The sequence below is a fragment of the Suncus etruscus genome, chromosome 11 (assembly GCF_024139225.1).
Source record: "Suncus etruscus isolate mSunEtr1 chromosome 11, mSunEtr1.pri.cur, whole genome shotgun sequence".
In the NCBI taxonomy this organism is placed as follows: Eukaryota; Metazoa; Chordata; class Mammalia; order Eulipotyphla; family Soricidae; genus Suncus; species Suncus etruscus.
In genome coordinates, this window is record NC_064858.1 from 51089713 (window position 1) to 51111135 (window position 21423).

At 40.0% G+C, this 21423-nt stretch overlaps 1 protein-coding gene across 1 annotated transcript in view; it reads left to right on the forward strand.

The window, feature by feature from the left end:
- Nucleotides 1-21423, forward strand: part of CFAP54 (cilia and flagella associated protein 54) — a 443326-nt gene that overhangs the window by 14291 nt on the left and 407612 nt on the right. Inside the window, exons 2-4 of the mRNA XM_049782938.1 lie at nt 1924-2029; nt 11254-11397; nt 17791-17962. Of these exons, the coding sequence (XP_049638895.1) occupies nt 1924-2029; nt 11254-11397; nt 17791-17962 (422 nt within the window). The remainder of the gene's footprint in view (nt 1-1923; nt 2030-11253; nt 11398-17790; nt 17963-21423) is intronic.

Here is a 21423-nt window from a genome sequence, read left to right on the forward strand (position 1 = left end):
CACACCCAGCAACACTCAGGGGTTACTCCTGGCTCTATGCTCAGAAATCGCTCCTGGCAGGCTCGGGGGACCACATGGGATGCTGGGATTCAAACCACTGTCCTTCTGCATGCAAGGCAAACACCCTACCTCCATGCTATCCCTCTAGCCCCGAAGATTTATTTTTTTTTCCTGAAGATTTATTTTTAATTTCTTTTCTTATAAGCATTTTTCTTATAAGCATCCTGATTATAAGCATGTCTGTATTGGATTTCAGTTAAAAACATAAAATAAAGGTACCAGGCAAGAGATGGTACCCGCCAAAAACAAACAAACAAACAAACACAAAAACGGTACTCTTAACAGTTTATCTTGCTTCTTGACATTAACCCAAAGGAATTGAAAACTTGTATTTCCACTAAGTCTGCATAGAGATGTTTGTAGCAGCTTGATTCAAATGCCAAAACTTGGGAGCTACAAGATGTTGTTGGTTAAATGAAACAGTAGCCTATAGATATACCTAGACAATGAAGTGCTGCTGACAGGAAATGAGCTATGAATAACATACCATAAAAAAATCAACATTGTAGTAGGAATGTGTGTGAATCTTGAACACATTACTAAGCAAAATAATTCATTCTGAAAATGATATACTGTATGATTCTTATTTTATGACATTAGAAAAATGTAAATGATGGAGTAGATGGTTGCTTGGGTGCACCTGTTCTGCAAAGTTACTATAATGATAGACACAATTCATACATTTGTCTAAACTTCTGGAAGGTAGAGCACCAAGAAAATCCTTATGTGAACTATGGACAGTGAGCGAGAATGATCTGTAGTTTTAAGATTATTAGTTGTAAAAAATGTGCCACTCTGGTGAGGAATGTGGATAATGCATTAGATTGCAGGGCAGAGGTGTTTGTAGAATCTTTATGCCTCTGTTTAACTTTCTTGTAAAGTTAACTGCTATAAAATATAAAGCTTGTTTAAAGCGATTTCTGAGCATAGAGCCAGGAGTAACCCCTGAGCACTGCTGGGTGTGACCCCCCCTCCCGCCAAAAAAATCCTTTGTTCAAAAAGCGCAGGAGCAAAATGATAGAAAAGAGGGACAAGAAAATAATGTATATCATTTACGAAAGCATAGCCAGCAGGATCCATAGGACTAGCTTAAAAGAGAAGTGGGTGGCCTGTGGTGAGTTGGTGGTGTGTGTTTTATGCCAGTAGAGAGTTATTTTCAGGAGAAAATATAATGTATGATAATGTATTCATGACGGGGAGGAGTGAGCATGTGAATTTGGAGAACAAACCGAAGACAGAGATCACAAATACAGAAAATGGTGAAGAAAGGCTCTTGGTGTGTGATTTTTAGGAAGATAATAGGATAAAGGGACTTATAGGTTGGAGTAGGCCCTAGTCCTTTGTCTACCAGAAGTCTGGGCTTCTTATCATTAATAACAAAGGGTTTCACAAAATTTTGTCTTGACCTATTAAACCGAGAACGTCGCAAAATGGCTTCTCCCAGATTGGGTTGTCAAACTACAAGCCCTTGGTCAGTCTGTTTTAACTTTCTCATGATCAGGGAATTCTAACTTTTGAGGTGAGGAACTGGGCAAAAAAAAAAAATTGCAAAACATTAAAAGAGCTGGGCTTGGGGCACAGTGATGGAGCTCATGCTCCACATGTTAGAGGTCTTGGATTCAATTCTCAGCATCTCCACCTTGCTCCTCTCAAACTGCCCCTCAAAAAAACGAGTGGTGCATATAAGACGTTTCAAGCAGTATTTGATGGGAAATAAGGAATTATTCTAACTGGAATTAAATTTATTAACATTTTTTACATTAACAAGCATTATTGGAAAGAGCATACATTTTTAAGAAATACAGCCTAATTGAAGTTTCCTGCTGACTTTGAAGGTGTCATTTTGTCTCATGATTTTTCCAGTGCTACCACTTTGTTTAATATCTGGACCAAATATGCCCTCCGGTTGCCGACTGACTATTACAACGAAAAGCTTCTGAAAGTTGGAGATAGTCTTTGTGAAATCAAAGTAAGTGACTGGCTTAAGAAAAACACCTGAAATGAAATGAAGTTGGCTAAGTATTAACTGTATTATTGTTTGATTTTAACCACTATTTTACATTATTTAAATTTTTTCTTTAGGAAAAAAAAACTAATGAATGCATTAACATTTCAGTGAGGCACTGTAACCAAAATAGTATTTGCTTTTTAAGTGTGTAATTGAGATTCTCCAGTGATGAGAGATTCCTGAGCTGAAAGACAGGGGTCATGGACTGCGCACTGCCCCGAGGTAATAGAGGTGTGGTAGGCGCCCCAAAGGAAATGATGAGTCATCATGTTCCTACCTTACACAAACAATACCACTTCCTGTTTTTCTTTGGTTGACCTTATGCATAGGACAGCTCTTAGGACTCCTGACTTGGTAGATGCTGCTGTGTTCTTTGTGCCTGTTCTAATGACATATAGCGTCTTAATGTTTTGCTCTTTGTAATTAAGCCAGCCCTTCCAAACATGCCTTGTTTCTTGCTCAAGATTGCATTCCATACTGATTTTCTGTTTTCTTTTCTTTTCTTTTCTTTTCTTTTCTTTTCTTTTCTTTTCTTTTCTTTTCTTTTCTTTCTTTTTCTTTTCTTTTTTTTTGGTTTTTGGATTTTGGATTTTGGATTTTGGGTCACACCCGACAGCGCTCAGGGGTTACTCCTGGCTCTATGCTCAGAAATCAATCCTGGCAGGCAGAGGGGACCATCCGGGATGCCAGGATTTGAACCACCGTCCTGATGCATGCAAGGCAAATGCCTTATCTCCATGCTATCTCTCAGGCCCCTCTGCTCTCTTTTCTAGTTCTAGCTCTAGCTCTATGCCCATGTATCAGATTGCTGTGGACTCTGGGTTTTTAGAATTTGGGTTTTTCCCTTTAAGCTCTGTTTTAGGCTCAAGTTAGTTTGAGTGAAATAGTAAGTATTTGGTACCTCTCTATTTCTCTGTCCAAGAGTTATTGTATCCAGAGTCAGCGTTTTTCAACTGAGACCATATGGCCTGTCTCTCCAGGCACCCAGGATATTCCAAGGGGCACAAATAAAAAATGTATGTATGTGGGTTTATGAACAAGACTAGGGACCCACCAGTAGAAAATGAGTTTCAGAGAAAGGCCACAGTTAGAGAAAGGTTGAGACACACCTACTGTGATTTTTTAGCTTCATTCCCTCCCACTACCCACCTCCACTCCCTAATTCTGTTTCTGGACTCATATTGTTGATCTGGGAGGAAAATTTACCAAATTTAAGATTAAACCATGGATGAACTTTATAATGAATATCTCATTCTGCTGCCAGAATGAGAGAAATCACCTTTACTTCCACATAATGAACTATGATCCTCTGAAACATACAGTTCTTAAAACTCTGGGGGGAGGAGAAAACATCAGGTGAGCCCCAAACTTGGAAACAGTATCAGTTCAACATGAATTAGAAGAAAGCCCTTTCCTTTTTTTTTTTTTTTTTTGGCTTTTCAGGCCACACCGGGGGTTACTCCTGGCTAAGCGCTCAGAAATCGCCCCTGGCTTGGGGGGACCATATGGAATGCCGGGGATCGAACCACAGTCCTTCCTTGTCTAGCGCTTGCAAAGCAGACACCTTACCTCTAGCGCCACCTCACCGGCCCCATCCCCCTTTCCATTTTTATGCTTCTCTTAAATATAAAAGCTGGTGATGCACTGCAGTTTGGGTTGTTTGGGGATAACTCTGTGGGTGGAGTGGATATAAGTAAAGGGAGGTATGAAGTATGATAGAAATTGATAAAGTTCATGAAGGGTGTTGGCTAATGATTCAGACTGCTTAGATCCAAAGGCCCAGATAGAATATTTGAAAATTAAAGGAAAAAAGAAAATATTTTTTTTACTTTTTTGTAGTAAAGATGTAGGCGATAAAAGTGTGAACAGTTCTGAAACAATGGAGTTGTTATTTCGATCTCTAGAATCTCTTTATTACAGTAAAGGTCTTGTTGGAACACTGTTAATGTTAGTATAAGTATTATTGTTTATTTTGTTTTGGGGTCACACCTGGCAATGCTCAGGGCTTATTTCTGGCTCAGAGCTTAGGAATTACTGCTAGCAGGGTTCAGGGAACTGTATGCCATCTTAGGAATCAAACCCCGGTCTCCAGGTGCAAAGCAAGCACCCTGTCCTCTCTATTATCTCTCCGTCCTGGAGTACTCTTGTTTTGTTTTTGTTTAATTGTTTAATTTGTGTAATGATTTTATTTAAACAATTGTGATCTACAGAGTCCTTCTAGTTGAATTTCAGATCTACAATGAGTCAGGGCCCTTCCCACCATCAACCACCCTCCATCAAGGGACCCAGATTACATACTATACCACCATCCTTTGCCCTCTGACCTGCCAGTATAACAGGTCCATTTCAGTTTAGAGTGTTAAAATTTAGGTCCCTTGATTCCATTATTGTTGATTTCGGCTTGGATATTTAGTTCTGTTCTTATTTATTTCCCTGCCAATGTATCCAAGACCATTTGGCACCTGGCCCCCAGCCTTTCTTTAGTTCCTTCTTAGTTTTATAGAAAAATTCAGTAGTAAAATAAAGTAATCTGTGTCCCAAGGTTCTATGAAAAAAGTGGGAGCCCTGATTTAAAATACAAGAGATAAAAAATACAATAAAAATTTAAAAATAGTTGTGTATGTGGCAGGGTTTTTTTTTTGTTTGTTTGTTTTTGCATAGGCACAGCAAACAGCAAAATATGGGGAAAATAGAAAAGAAAGATCTTTGGCTTTAAAACAGGGAGACCTTACCTATGTAGCAACCAACTACAGGATCCGGGCATACTAAATTGTCTAACCAGAGAGTCTTTCTCTGTAGTCCCAGTAGAAGTTCTTCTCAATCACGGTTTTCACAGTCAGATTTCTGTAGTTACAGTTCCTGGTTTTTGTACAGATACTATGTAAAAGTCAGAGTGACGTGGTCTTGTGGTTTCATCTCACCATTAGGTGGCAATGCAGAGAACCCTGCCCTGAAAGCAGGTTGTTGCTATTACCAAGTTTTCAGGGTGTCATATGAACCCATTCTGGATTAAGTCAGTGCCAGGGCAGCATTAGGGCCTTCCCTATTAGAAGTCCAATTCCTGGTGCTGGTATTGATAACCATGCTGGTTCTATAGATGGAATCCAAGTTTCAGGGATTGGCCAAAGTCTGACCTTCTGAAGCCTAAGCCAAGTCACTATGACAAGTGGTCAGGTGTAAGGCCCCACTGCAATATAAAATTTATGTGTTCCTGTTCCTACTAAATAAGAAGTTGGTTGCAAACATAAGATTTTCCCATTTGAATGTGTCTATGCAAAAAGGAGCAATGCCACATGGTACTATTGGTGCATATGGGATAAAAATAGCAAGCTAAACAATCCTGATAACTTGGTTCTAACATGAACTTGGAACCCAAGAGAAACTTATCTATTAGAATTTATACTAAAGAGTTCCCAAAAAAGGAATGGGGAAAACTACCACTAAATAAGAAAATAGACAATAAGAATTATACCTATTAAGGAAATACATCTAAAGAAATATTTGAAGGAAATATACATGTCCCCTTTAAGTTTTTTGAAATAGTCTGGGGTGGGGGATAAAATCCAGAGCACAGCTCTGCAACATGGTGTTGTGGAGTCTGAAAAATGGCTCCCAGCAGTCACATATCAGGAAAGGTCCTCTCGGGCCTTCTCAAAAATCAAACCTGGTAGTGAGCAACAGCCCACAGCAAAGGGAGGTGGTGGAAAAGGGGCCACCAAGAGCAAATGAGCAGCAGTGGTGGTGGCAGCTTCTCCTCAGGCTGAGGCAAGATGGGTTGAGAATCTATCTTTTCTTTTCTTTTTTTTTTTTTTTTTGGTTTTTGGGTCACACCTGGCAGTGCTCAGGGGTTATTTCTGGCTCCAGGCTCAGAAATTGCTCCTGGCAGGCACAGGGGACCATATGGGGCGCCGGGATTCGAACCGATGACCTCCTGCATGAAAGGCAAACGCCTTACCTCCATGCTATCTCTCCGGCCCCGAGAATCTATCTTTTCATGTTGGGAGCTGGTTGGCAGCTAGCTGGCTGGGGTGGGAGGAAGGTTTTGATTCCTGAGGAGTTAAGAACTGAGGATACAGGATTGGAGAGATAAGACAGCAGTGGGATGGTTTGAATTCTGGTGTCCCGTATGGTTCCCTATGCCTGCCAGGAGCAATTTCTGAGTGCAGAGCCAGAAGTAACCCCTGAGCATCACAGGGTGTGACTCAAAAACAAAAACAAAACAAACAAACAAACAAAAAGAACTGAGGGTAAAAAGGATTAAATGGGAAATAACAGGTCTGGGTTGAGAGTGAAGGGCTAGAAAAGGATTTGTAAAATAGTAAGTGGAGTGGGGCAGGAGGGTTGATATATAATAGGGGGAAGGGCAATATTCAACATAGACAGATATTATTATATTATAAATAGATATTAGACAGACATTGAGGTGGCCAATACATATACTCATGCACACACATAGACAGACATTGAGCATTGATACATGGGTTACAGTTGTAAAGCTGACCCAGGTAGAATGAACACTTAAAAATATAGAAAGTGTTTAAGAACACTTAAATATATAAAACCAGCAAGTCAGATGGAAAGGTTTTTCATTTTCTAGGCCAATCACGATGTGGGGGATGGACGGGAAGGTGGCGCTAGAGGTAAAGTGTCTGCCTTGCAAGCGCTAGCGTAGGACGGACCACGGTTAGATCCCCCAGCGTCCCATATGGTTTCCCCAAGCCAGGGGGGATTTCTGAGCACATAGCCAGGTGTAAACCCCTGAACATCAAATGGGTGTGGCCCCTAAAAAAACCAATCACGATTGGGGAGGGAAACTTTACTAAAGAAAGGCTTCCTGAGCTATTACATCGTATATGAGCATTCTTATAAAAAACAATTATAATTTTCAAGTCTAGAGAACTAAGCAATATGGTAATGAGCACTGTAAGAGGAGTATACACCATGAAGAATAGTTTAGAGGGTCTTGAGCATCCAGGTTCCTTTCTTAAAAGCAAACTAAAATCATGAGCATTATGGTATAATGGTGAGTTACATAAAATTGGAAACAAATTACAATAACATACTCATTGAATGAGCTCTATAGCAGGAATTTATGGCATGCAGTTGCATATTCTATTGTTATCTGTGGATATATACATTAGATTATATTATCAGGCATAATCAAGTAGAAAATGAATAGATTAGAATTTTTTTTCTGACAAAACAGTTTATTACCAAAGCACGGGGTTGGGGGGGGGGTTGGGAGATGGGTTGTCCCAACAGCGGTGGCCCCAGCTCTGTGGGGAGTTGGGGTCTCCACGGTGGGGTACCCCCGGCTGCTGGCCCAGCCTGGAAGAGGAGCAGGAACTTCACAGTAGTCTGAGGCCCCCACAGACCTTAGAATTTTTGTCAAGGCGTGTTCTGAGTCTAATATAGGATAGTATTGCAGTGTGAAACTAGCATGCCCAACCTATGTCTCCTAGTATTACTATGGACCAAAAAAATCAAGAAGTTATTATAGACATAGTAAAATTAAGACATTAAAACTTATAGTGAGCACTGTAGTTGGAGTCCATGGTTTGAAAATGCAGTATGTACATGGTTCGAAAATGCAGTATGTACAAATTTCTGTAGATAAAAGTATTAGAACATTATTATAGCAGCCAGAGCAATAGCACAGTGGCTATTGCATGCGGCTGACCCAGGATGGACCTGGGTTTTATCCCTGGCGTCCCTCCCATATAGACCCCTAAGCCAGGAACGATTTCTGAGCACATAGCCTGGAGTAACCCCTTGAGTGTCACCAGTGTGGCCCCAAAACAAAACAAAACAAAAAGAACTTTATTATAAACATCTATAAAGAGCAGTTGATTGGACACCTGCTCAATCTAAACAGCTGTATCCATTGCTGAAGGTCTTTTTGAAGTATAGAAGTATAGAAGAGAACACAAGTTTTTGTGTTTCTCCTCTCCCACTCAATTGCTTCTCTTTTCAATTACTCCAGTGCTAATGGTGTTCAGAACAACTACCAATTAGACCATTGTGTTGCTTCGTGCAGTTATTCTAAATACCACATGTAAGTGAGATCATTCTATATTTATCCTACTTTTTCTAGCTTACTTCATTTCATGTATAATATCCTTAAGTTCCATCCATGTTGCTGCAAATTGCACCACATCTTCATGATCTACTCATCTGTTGTTGGGCATGTAGGTTGATTCCAAGTCTTATCTATTGTACTGAGTGCTGCAATGAATAGTGGTGTGCATACATAGTTTTGGATGAATGTTTTTTCTGTATTGGGATAGATATCCAAAAGGGGGATTACTGGGTCATATGTATACATCCATTATTCCTAATTCTTTTACCTTCTCATTCAGGGTTCTTATGTCTTTGCTATTGTTCTGCCTAGTAGATCTGTCTAGTGGCAATAATGGTGTGTTGAAATTTCCCATTATTGTCACATGTCTGTCCATCTATTTCTCTAGGCTTGTAAGCAAAAGCCTTACATATTGTGCTGGGTCTACATTTGGTGTATAGATGTTGATCAGTATTAGTACTTCTTGATCTGTTGTTACCCTTATCAATGTGATCATCTTTGTCTCTAAGTACTTTTTTTTTTTTGGGTTTTGGGCCACACCCGTTTGATGCTCAAGGGTTACTCCTGTCTATGCACTCAGAAAAAGCTCCTGGCTTGGGGGGACCATATGGGACACTGGGGGATCGAACCGCGATCCATCCTACGCTAGCAAGGCAGACACCTTACCTCTAGCGCCACCTCTCTGGCCCCTCTAAATACTTTTTTTTTTTTTTTGTGGTTTTTGGGTCACACCCGGCAGTGCTCAGGGGTAATTCCTGGCTCCACGCTCAGAAATTGCTCCTGGCAGGCACGGGGGACCATATGGGACGCCGGGATTCGAACCAATGACCTCCTGCATAAAAGGCAAACGCCTTACCTCCATGCTGTCTCTCCGGTCCCTATTCTGTGCTTTTAATGGGAGATTTTAGTTTATTGACATTTAAGGAAACTATTGACAGAAAGGGCTGTTGTGCCATTATATTGTGTAGGGTTATTGTAGTTACAATGGGTATTTGGTTTGTGTAATTGCTCTTTGAGTCGTTCTTTTAGGATTGGTTTGGTTAGTACAAATATTGTGAGTTCTTTTTGTTTTTGTTTTTGGGCCACACCTGGTGACTCAGGGATTACTCCTAGCTATGTGCTCAGAAATCGCTCCTGGTTTGGGGGACCATATGGGATGCCAGGGTTCGAATCCAGCTTTGTTTTGGGTCAGCCACATCAAGGCAAACACCTTACTGCTGCTCTATCGCTCTGGCCCCGTGAGTTCTTTTTTGTCTGAGAATGTTTTTAATCCTCCATCCCATGTAAATGAGAGTTTTTCTAGGTAGTGGACTCTAGGTTGAAAGTTTCTTTCATTCAGAAGTTTGAATATGTTACTGTACTCTTTTCTTGCCTGGATTGTTTTAAATGGAAGATCTGGTTGATTCTTACTTTTTTTTTCCTTTATACTTGAGGTGTTTTTTTCTCCTTTATTGAGTCTCTCTCTCTCTCTCTCTCTCTCTCTCTCTCTCTCTCTCTCTCTCTCTTGCCATTTGGATTGCTAAATGTCTTATTGGTATTCTGTTAGGGTCTACTTTGTTTGGCATTCTTTTTGCTTCTTGGATTTGTAGAGAATTCTCTTTCTTATCTGTGGGGAAGTTCTCTGCTATTATCTCCCTCATACCTGTTCTTCCCCCTTTCTTCCCCTTCTGGTATTCCTATAAATCAGAGGTTATTTATCTTAATAAGGCTGGAAAGAAGACCCTGTTCATGTTTGGTGGAGGGGATTAGGATGGGAATTTCTCTGTTCCAGTCCAGACTATCCCCCAGGGGCAAATGATCAGCAATGATACTGGATTTTGGAAGGAAGTTGAGAAAAGACCCTAAAGACTTCCCCGCTTGTAGAAAGGATTAAGATGTGAGGTTCCCTATTCCCACCCAGAAATAAACCTGGCTGAAGGGGCAGAAGATCAGTGATGGCACTGGAAACTAGGAGGAGGCTTGAAAGAAGACCCTATTCTTGCACTTGGTTGAGGGGATTGGAACAGGAGTTCCACTACCCTAAAAATCTTCAAATGAACAACAATCCCTATGCACAACAGAAATAAGGCACCTAACTAGCATAAGCATGAATTGATCCTGACAAGTACTTTATAGCATAGACATTGCTGATTTGTCCCAATTCACCTTCAGAGGTTGTTGACAGGTAAAAGAGATCAGCCAGCTCATCACCTACATTTTTTCTCTTTTCTCCTTATCATTTCCCCTTTCTTTTTCTCCTTCCTTCTTATCTCTTTCTTACTTCCTTCTTTTTTCTTCTTTCTCTCTTTTTTCTTTCATCCCTCCTTCCCTCCTTTTTATTGAGGGCCATTTCTGGCAATGTGGTTGGGCTCATAACATTGGGGAACAGTGTGGTGCTCTCTAGCTCTTTGAGCTATCTTTAGCCAACTCCCTCTTATCCCCTTTCTGCCTTTATTTTTTTTTCTTTTTTTCCTTTTTTTTATGGGCCACACCCAGTGATGCTAAGGGGTTACTCCTGGCTATGCGCTCCTAGCTTGGGGGACCATATGGGATGTCGGGGGATTAGTGCCAGCAAGGCAGTTGTCTTACTACTCTGCACCACCCCTCCGGCCCATCTGCCCTCCTTTCTTTTTTTTTTTCTCTTCCTCCCTTCTCATTTTCCCTCTTCCCTTTTTTTCTCATTCTGTACTTTTCTTTTCCTCTTTTTCTTTTCCAGTTTTGTTGGTGTTTAGAATGTATCAGAGAAATAGAGTCGGTTAGGTAATTCCTCTATTTCGAGCAGGTGGGGCATACTTGGGTCATGTTGACTTTTTTGATTTTAGTGTATTCAGATATTACAACACATAGTGCCCAAGAAAATAGTCTCCTATTTAGGCTCATGATGGTCTCATTTCAGAATAGCTGTGTTGAGTAAAGATCCAGATGAAATAATACACATGAATTGCTTTGTGCCATGTCTGTTGTCTATATTTGGAAATGGTATGTGATAGAAATAATGTAATGGCAATGGTAATAGTGGTAATGATGATAATCAACACTCATGCCATTAAGAATAATTACCTAATTTTAATAATGATAAAGCAAATGGATATTAGAAACTGTCATCAAATCCTCTTTTTTATTTCAGGAATACAAATTGGCCCTTTTACAGTGCTATGGGAGATATCTTCAGCAGTTCAGCACTGACTTTGATGAGAATAATGCAGATGTGAACCAGTTTAAGGCTGTCTTTTTCCCAAAAGGCTATGGAGACAAAACTGCTGCACACACAGTAAGATGAAAGAAGTAGCCTAAAACCTATAACTTATGGCCAGCTATGCTGTATACCTGTTAATTGACTACCATCCATTGGTTTCTCATTGCATTTTCTCTATGTACTATCATCTGCTTAATCAATGTTTCTAGTGCTGGATAAGAAAGTGCACCGATGAAATTTTGTAAAGGCGCTTCAGAAATTATATTACTATAATCCTTCACCTGGCAGATATTAATGACTATGAATATTTTTAGTAACAAAGTATTTTGGAAAACATACTTGATCTTCATAAATAGCTGCATTGGAAATGATTCTTAATTCTGTTTTACAGATAGAAAAAGAACACTATGCAGTTACTCTAGCTGGTAGCTTTGGAGACTAAACAATAGTTCTTTTATTTTATTTTACTTTTTGTTGTTGGGTTACACCAGAGTTACTCCATGCTTTGTACTCAAGAATCACTTCTGGTGGGGCTCAAGGGACCATATAGGATGCCAGGGATAGAACCCAGGTTGGCTACATGCGAGGCAAGTGTTCTACCTGCTGTACTATTATTCTGGCCCTTTTAATGAGAGCCTTTTAATACACAACTTTTATGTTTTATTTTCATTTTAATAGTAGTATTATGTCAATTTCTACTGTTGCTTCACTGATTGAACTGTCACCATGACTTTTATGGACAGAAACAATCTCTTCTAAAGGTTTTGTATGAATTGTAATTTTGCAGCCTGGTTACAGTTCCTAAAAGGTGGGTTCTATTAGGACTTTTACAGATGAGGAAAGATACTAAAAGTAAGAAACCAGGCAAAAGCAGTGGGTAGAGTTGGTGTTTAAACCCTAATTAGTGTGACTTCAAAGTATGATTATGATTATGATTATGCAAGGCCTTGGAAATAGTATATGGTTTAGTAAATATGCAGTCATAAATGTTTCATGTTTGGGGCATTTTTAATAGTTCCAGTGACTGTAGCATAGATATAAATGAAAATACTGTACAAAATCAGTTGGTACCCCATTGGGAAAAGCTTAGCATGCTTAGACTACTTTTTTTTTTTTTTTTTTTTTTTTGGTTTTTGGGCCACACCCAGTAACGCTCAGGGGTTACTCCTGGCTATGCGCTCAGAAGTTGCTCCTGGCTTGGGGGACCGTATGGGACACCGGGGGATCGAACCGCGGTCCGTCCAAGGCTAGCGCAGGCACCTTACCTTTAGCGCCACCGCCCGGCCCCTAGACTACTTTTTTGCTTGTTTCTGGGACATATTCAACCATGCTCAGGGCTCTATGCTCAGGTATTACTTTTGGTAGACTCAGCCCTGGGGATCGAAACTGGGTCAGCTGTGTGCAAAGCAGATGCTTGACTTGCTGTACTATTTCTTTAGCCCTGTGTTGTTTGGACTCTTAAGGCCCTTATGCCACCCCAGCCCCCTGACCAGGCCTCATCTCCTTATCCCACTGTACTTTCACTCATCTATTAGTGTACTGGAGAATGCCATAGAATGCTTGGGAAATCCTTTGTATCTCCGGGTCTCATCCCTCACTTCCTTCAGGTATACTTCCTGAGTACCTGCTTTGTTTTATTTTTGTTTTGTTTTGTTTTGGGGCCATACCCTACAGTGTTTAGGGTTACTCCTGACTGTATTCAGGAATTATCCTTGGCATTGCTTGGGAGACCACATGGGATGCTGGAGATTAAATCTGGGTTGACTGCATTGCAAGGAAAGCATCCTACCCAGTGTACTAACTCTGGTCCCAGACCCAGCATTTTTAAATTAAAAAATTTTTTTTTGGGGGTGTCACATTTGATTGTACTCAGGGCTTAGTCCTGTCTTCATGGATTATTCTGGGTGGTACTTGGGGGACCATACCTTTGGATATCATAACTGGGATAACTATGTGCAGCTCTAGCTGTACCACATGCTGAACTATCTCCCTGGCCCTACATTTCCTGATTTATTTCTCTTTATATCACTTACTACTTGTTCCTTATTTCTATCTCTTTTAATTAGTTAATATTTATTACCTGTCTTCTTATTGACAGGCGACTTCATGAGGACAGGTATGGTCTAACCTCTGGTCTCTCTTTCTCTCTCTCTCTTTAAGATTTTAATTTCTTTTAATAGTTTTCATCTAAAAGTCTTTTTTGGGGGCATACCTGTTGTTGCCCAAAGGTTATTTCTGGCTCTGTGCTCAAGAGTCACTCCTGGAGGGCACGGGGGTGGGGGTCATATGGGTTTCAGGGGATCAAACCCAGTGGGTCGCATTCTCCCTGCTGTGCCATTGCTCCAGTCCCAAACCTCTGGTTTCTTGTGCCTATGACAGTAGATGACATATAGTAGATAACTCAACAAAGGTTTATTGCATGTATGGATAAACTAGCTGCTACAGGTAAACATATTAATCTAGAAATATACAGAGACAGGATTAGAATGGAAGACAGGAGGCAAAAGAAAGTGGCCATCGAGCCCATGGAAGACTATGCCTGGAGAATTATTATGGAGCTATAAAGGCATAAAGGATTTTTTTTTAATAATTACCATAATAAATTTTGGAATTCCAGGGATCAAACCCATTGCCTCAAATGTATAAGGCAAGTGCTCTACTGCTGAGCTATATCACAGGCCAAAGTATTTGTTTCTTTTTACATAATAAGTTCCAGATTCTGGCATGATGCTGGCATGCTGTTCTCTATAAATACATAAAATATGAGTAACTGAATTGAAAAGATTGAAAATGGGGGCCAGAGAGATAGCATGGAGGTAGACCGTTGCCTTGCATGCAGAAGGACGGTGGTTCAAATCCCGGCATCCCATATGGTCCCGTGAGCTTGCCAGGAGTGATTTCTGAGCATAGAGCCAGGAGTAACCCCTGAGCACTGCCAGGTGTAACCCAAAAAACAAACAAACAAAAAACAAACAAACAAACAAAAAAGAAAAGATGAAAAATATGATCCAGTAGTAATTTGACACTGTAGAACTAGGCATCTTGGGAAATTTTATTAGAGAAAGTAGTTTTGGAATCAAATACACAAAATCATAGTTAAAAAAGTCAACATGAAGATTTACTATCAAAGTAATACAACAAATTTTCGTGCAAAAAATTAAATCATGTTATTTATTGGACAGGCCCAGAAAGGGAGTACTCAAGACTCAGAACCTGAGGGTCATAAGTGGTTGACTGATAAAAAGCATTTACCACATAGGAGCCAGAGGTAGAGTATAAGGGGTGAGAGTACTTGCCTTGCACATGGCCAACCCTGTTGAATCCTAGCATTGCCAGGAGTGACTCCTAAGCACAGAAATGGGAGTAAGCCTTGAGCCCCCTTCCCCTCCCAAGCAAAAAAAACTATATATCTATATACCAATATAGATATATAGATTATTTTTAAATTTCAGAATATATCACATAATGAGTAAAAGAGCAAAGTAATAACACTTTTAGGCAAGAGCAGAGTCTAAGTTTTTTTTTTTAGTTCTGGTCAGAGAGACACATGGGAGACTTCAGAGGAGATCTCAGAGACCACAGAGGAGGTAGGCCCAGGAGTCTAGTCTTTGGAGCTTTTTATCTTGGTTAGGCATCCATACCAAAGGACATTGCCCTGGAGGTTAGGTAAGACAGGCAGTTGTTTTTAAAGGCAGGTAATCTTGGAACCTGGAGAACTTCATGGGGAATGTGTGAGTGCAGGTGGGGAGTAAAGGTATGGACAGTACAGAGCAAACTAGGTCTATGGTGTGAGTGATTGCAGGAGGGAAGTGGAGGTGCAGAAAGTACAGGGTGCAAAAAGTGCAGAAAGTTCAGCTTACACTTTTCATGAGACCTTTTTTACTGAAACTGGGTCGAGCAGACCTAGGATTTTTTTTCCCAGGGAACTAAGTCAGACCACTTCAGTCTCTATTGTATGTAGCCTGAAGGAAGTAGATAGAAGGATTGTTAAGAATTTGGTCTCTACAATTAGCCTGTCTAGGTTCAAAGAGCAGCTGAGCTACTTCCTAATTGTGGGATCTGGGAGAAGTTTGTCCTTTCTTTGTGTTTCAGTTTCCTCATCTGAAAAACAAGATAATAAAAAGACCTACTTCATAATGTTTTCAGTTTGCTAAGATAATTGAAGAATAGACACTGATTCTAAAACGAATTTGATACCTCAATCTACTTGTAAAAGAGATCACTTTGAGAGTAATAATTCTAATCCATAAAAGTATCTTTGTAGTGTCAGTTACATAATGGCTAGAAGTGGGATATTTCTAAAGCAGGAAATCTGTGTGGTAGAATAAGGTCCATTCAGATTACGAAGAGTGTCAACTTTTTGAACTTTAGTAATACTGATAATTCTTTAGCCAAATATATCTCTTCTGGCCTCCATGCTTATTCACTTACATCATGAGCAGCTCACACTAAATCCATCTCAGTTGTATTCCTCAGATTTTTTCCATAATTGTCTCTGGGTAGTTTCTCAAGAAGGACTTGAAAGACTCAAGAGGAAACCCAAGTGGGCCTCTTTCTCTCTTTACTTTCCATGATTAATTATTGGTCACCAAATACCACTGACTTAGGTTAAAACTTCATTTTTCCTTTTACTTTATCCTGGATTTCTGAACTCATTCCAGGATCCTGGTATCCCTGGACTACTGTAGAGACATTGATCTCTCCTGGTCTCCCTGAATGTAGCCCCATTCTCTTTTTTTTTTCCAGACTTTCGTCAGCATTAATATCAATATGCAAATACAATCATCTTAATCCTCTGCCCTTGGACTTTTCCTTTGGACTGGCAAGGCATGTGCCATACTCTGACCATGAACCCCATATTCTTTTTTTTTGGGGGGGGGCCACACCCGGCGGTGCTCAGGGGTTACTCCTGGCTGTCTGCTCAGAAATAGCTCCTGGCAGGCACGGGGGACCATATGGGACACCGGGATTCGAACCAACCACCTTTGGTCCTGGATTGGCTGCTTGCAAGGCAAACACCGCTGTGCTATCTCTCCGGGCCCGAACCCCATATTCTGACCATGAACTTTATTTCTTTTTTTGGAAGGAGTGGGCAAACCCAGTATTGCTTAGAGGCTATTTATGGCTTGTTTTGCATTCAGCAGTCTATCTCTGCAGCTTGGGGGACCATTTGGTTCTGGGAACTGATTTTGGCTTCCTGTATGCAAACCTCCCCTTATTCTGTTGGGCTCTCTCTCTCTGTGCCTAGCCTCATTCCTTTAGTTGAATTTTTAATATCCAACACCACCAAAGAGTTTAGATACAATGACCATCTGGTAACTTTAAGCACCCCTACACTGCTTGTTCTTAGAATACTTTTTCTTCTGTTGAGGGCTGGAGCCTTCTCTTCATCTTTGAGAAATTTCTGTTAAGCAGATTATGTCCAACAGAGGTGCTCAGTAAACCTTTGATGAATGAGCTGTGTTATTGTTAACAATTACACCTGAACTCATAAGACAAAATGTTATTTAGTTGAATTTACAAAATCCAATTCAGTTCCATATTCCTGAAAATAAGGTTTTGAAATTTTTTGTTTATTTGTTTTTGGGCCATATCTGACTATGCTTAGGGTTTGTTTGTGCTCTGGGATCAAGAGTCACTCCTGACAGGGTTGGGAGACCATAGAAGATGCTGGGGATAGAATCCAGGTTGGCTGTATATAAGATAAGTATACAGTCCTGCCTGCTGTTCTATCGCCCTAGCCCTGTTTTAGGTGGTTTTATTTATTTATTTATTTATTTATTTATTTATTTATTTATTTATTTATTTATTTATTTATTGACTAAGAAAAGATCACCTTTGTATTACTTTTCTCCTCTCTCTCAGTCCCTTAGGGCTACATTTCTGAAATACTACTGACTGGATGGCAGAAACAACAAACATTTATTTCTCATAATTCAGAAGATCAAGGTGGTAGAAGATTTGGCATCTGATGATACCAAGTCTTCTGACTTACAAGCCACCTTATTGTTATGCCCTTTTTTTTCCAGCCACACCCATTTGATGCTCAGGGTAACCCCTGAGCTAAGCGCTCAGAAATTGCCCCTGGCTTGGGGGGGACCATATAGGACACCAGGGGGATTGAACCACGGTCTTTCCTTGGCTAGCGCTTGCAAGGCAGACACCTTACCTCTAGCGCCACCTCACCGGCCCCTGTTATGCCCTTTCTTAACGGCAGAATGGGCAAGGTAGCTTTGTAGGGGTTTCATTTATGAAAAGGGTACTAATCTTATGAAATCCTAAACTCAATTCTTATGACTAAACATCTTCCATAAGATTTGACTAGATGATTTGAAGAAACACTAACGTTAAATCTCTCTTACTGTCCTAATTTATTCAGTTATTTCCACTCTAGATTTTTATATTTTTAGAAGTTTTTTTTTAAGTAGCATAAATGTTTACTTGTACAATTTCCCCCTTGTGTTTCAGTTTCATGCTTTAAATGGCAAAAATATTTGCAGCTACCAGCTGATCTGTGATAGTGATGTGAACCTGCAGAACAAAGACTCCCTGGCCCATTGTCTTAGGATCTTGTCCTCCTTCAGACTCCTAATGCAAGTGGCTCTGCCGCAGGAGCATCTTTGCTGGATCATTTTCAATGGTATTTATCCATGTTTTCATTTCCCTCAGTAAATTTAGAAAGTTTCAGAAAGGATGTCTTAGTATATTTTACAGTTTAAAATGTTTATTTTATAAAGGGATGTTTCTGGTGGTGTTGGTTTTTTTTTTTATTAAAAAGTATTTATTTTAGTTTGTTCCTTTATGTAGAACATATCTTTCCAAAACATATCTTTGAGCTTTCTGCTCAAGGGGAGGTTAGAAGCCATGAGCATATGAATTTCAAGGATCTTAAAAGAAAACACCACAGTTAGTACCTAAGAAGAAGTGGAGAGGCATGAAGGGAATACTGCAGGTTAGATTGGTTCTAAGTGCCATCCACTTACAGGTCCTCTCTTCAAATAGCTTGAGTGTGGCTTTCTCTTTGGTAGTCTGCTTCTCTGATCTGTTTTTTTTTTGTTTGTTTGTTTTTGTTTTTGGGCAACACCCAGTGAATCTCAGGGGTTACTCCTGGGTATGAGCTTAGAAATAGCTCCTGACTTGGGGAACCATATGAGATGCCAGGGGTCCGAACCATGGTCCGTCCTAGGCTAGCGCGTGTAAGGCAGACACCTTACTGCTGTGCGACTGCTCCGGCCCCTCTGACCTGTTTTTGAGAAGCTCTGAGAATGTGTGTCTATAATGTTTGTATACATGTATGTTTATATGCAACTTATAATAAATTATAATATATGTATGTACAGTAGTATATATTTCATGAAAGGAATCTTTGTTATTAAAATATGGCATTTTCATTTATAGATTTTAAAGTAACAATAAGTCCCAATTCATGTTGTTCTCTAGATAACATATATATAAATATTTCTTTCTGTGGGGGTCATGGAAGTGCTCTGGAGCTACTTTCAGCTCTGTGCTTAGGCATCAACCCAGCCATGCTTGGTGGGGGGAATCATGTGGTACCAGCTATAATTAGGGCTTCCTGTATGTCTCAGTCCATTTAGTTCCACTATTATGCTTTAATTAAAAAAAAATTTTTTTTTTGGCTATTCTGTGGTACTCAGGGTTATTCCTGGAGATTCCCCAGAGGCTATGTGATGCTATTGATCAAACAAGGGGACTAATATGAGGCATGTGTTCAAACCCCTTGAGCTAGCTCTCTGGGCCCTGAATAATATATTTCTAAAAGTAAAATCATGGAGACCACTACTACTTGGGGTGCTGGGGAGAGGATGTAGGGCCTGTGATAGAAACTAAGGCTTTGAATATTAAGGTTTATGCTCTATCACTTGAGGTACATCCTCTTCCCTGGACCGTTATTTTCTTCAAAGAAAACTAATGGCAGAGTTTATATGTGCCTAAAGCCAGGGCCAAATAATTGGAAAGGAAATAGATTTTTAAAATAACCACAGCAACTAGGAGTATAATTCCTAACCTGGCTCAAATATCAAATATCTTCATGATATTTTGATTAAAATTAGACCTTACATTTGCTGTCAGAAGTGAAGCTGACTTTGAGAGAAATGTTTCAGCCCTTGAATGGTAAGTTTTTGAATTTGAGCACCTCAAGAGAATGCCTGCGCCCCTGAGTAATCACAGCCATCTCCATATGTTTTTTTTTTTTTTTTTGGTAGTTTTTGGGTCACACCCGGCAGTGCTCAAGGGTTACTCCTGGCTTCATGCTCAGAAATTGCTCCTGGCAGGCACGGGGGACCATATGGGACGCTGGGATTCGAACCGATGACCTCCTGCATGAAAGGCAAACGCCTTACCTCCATGCTATCTCTCCAGCCCCAGCCATCTCCATATGTGAGCAGGAGTTGCTCACATATTTTGGCAGAGATGTGACAGAAAGATAAATTCTTCAAATGTTCAAGGGGGACTTGACAGACTCCAGAGTTGGGCCATGTATTACTTGGGAGAGGGAAACGATGCATAGTGTCTTCTTTTCTGCAAGCATTTTAAGATAACACACTCAAATTTAATATAGGTACCTTCCCACTTTCAAAAGTCCCCTTTCCTAAATCTTATGCACAGAAACAAGATCTTATCTAATAGGAATAAAAACCTACACATTTTATAATATGGCACCTCCCATCCAGAATATGTATCATATGGACCCAACTTAGATTCCAGGAGATTGGACAGTGATTGTCCAACCCCAAACTCCAGATCCCAGATGTAGAACTGATATAGCTCCCTGCAACAGCACCAGGAACAAAACACCCCCTGGGAAATTCCTAATACTACTCTGGCACCAACTAACACCAGTTTTGATATTACATCCTGTCAATGAGGAAATGGTAACAACTGATCTAAGAGCAGGTTGCGCTATCTTATCATCTAACAGTCAGATAAAATCAAAAGACACGTCGTCCTTCAATCTGTGTAAAAACCAAGATCGCTAATTACAGAAGACTTACTTTGACAACCACGACTGGGCAGAACTTATCCAGGGACCAATAAGAAAGATCCTAGCCTAGGCTTAGGCCTAGGATTTGTACAAAAATCAAGATCTCTAATTCCAGGGGTCTGACTTTGACAACTGGAACGAGCAGGACTTCTGGAACCATAATGAAAGACTCTGTCCTAGACTTTATTCTATGGCCTGTGCAAATACCAAGATCTATAGTTACAGAGGCCTTATTTTATCATCCACAACTGAGCAGAAAGGTTCCTGGCACCATATAAAGACCTTGGAGTGTGAAAAATGAGCATGCCACAGAGCCTATAGTTGTTCCCATGGCAGTATGTTTCAAGGATGGAGAAACCCTGAATCCCTTAGGCCAAGGATATTCCCTTTCTAATTTCCCAGTGCTTACTGTGCCTAAGCAACCATAACAACAACAACAACAACAACAACAACAAAAGGAAACACAAAATCTTGCCACACCAAACCTCCTTCCTTCATTTTCCTTCCTTCTTTCTTTTTTTGTTTTTCTTTTCATTCTTCTGGTTATTATTTGGCGATTATTTTGTTGCTGGGTGCTTTTTTTTGTAGTTACTGTTTTTTTTTTTAATTTTTGTTGTTTGTTGTTGTTTTTTATGTTTTTCTTCTTCTTTTCTCTTTTTATAAATTGATATTTATAATATCTAGCTGGAATACTCCTAGTTTTTTATTTTTTCTTCTTTCTATGGAACCACACAATAAGAATCATCTTGTTCTGCCTCATGAATTGAAGGGGGGGGGGGAATGGATGGTACCAGGACCAAGCAGTCGAATGAACATTGAGTGGAAATAAAACATGATCAGACTAAAACACCAAACTCAAAGTCAACAATAGAATCGATACCCTATCTACAACAAGCTATAAACAGAGAGGAGAAGTTACACTAGCAGTCTGGGGGGTTTGCAAATGAGGGAGATATGGGATGCATGCTGGGACAAGGATGGAAGGAGGACAATCATGATGGTGGGAATTGCCCTGATTCATTGTCACTATGTACCTTAAATACTATTGTGAAAGATTCGTAATTCACTTTGGTCACAATAAAAATGATTTTTAA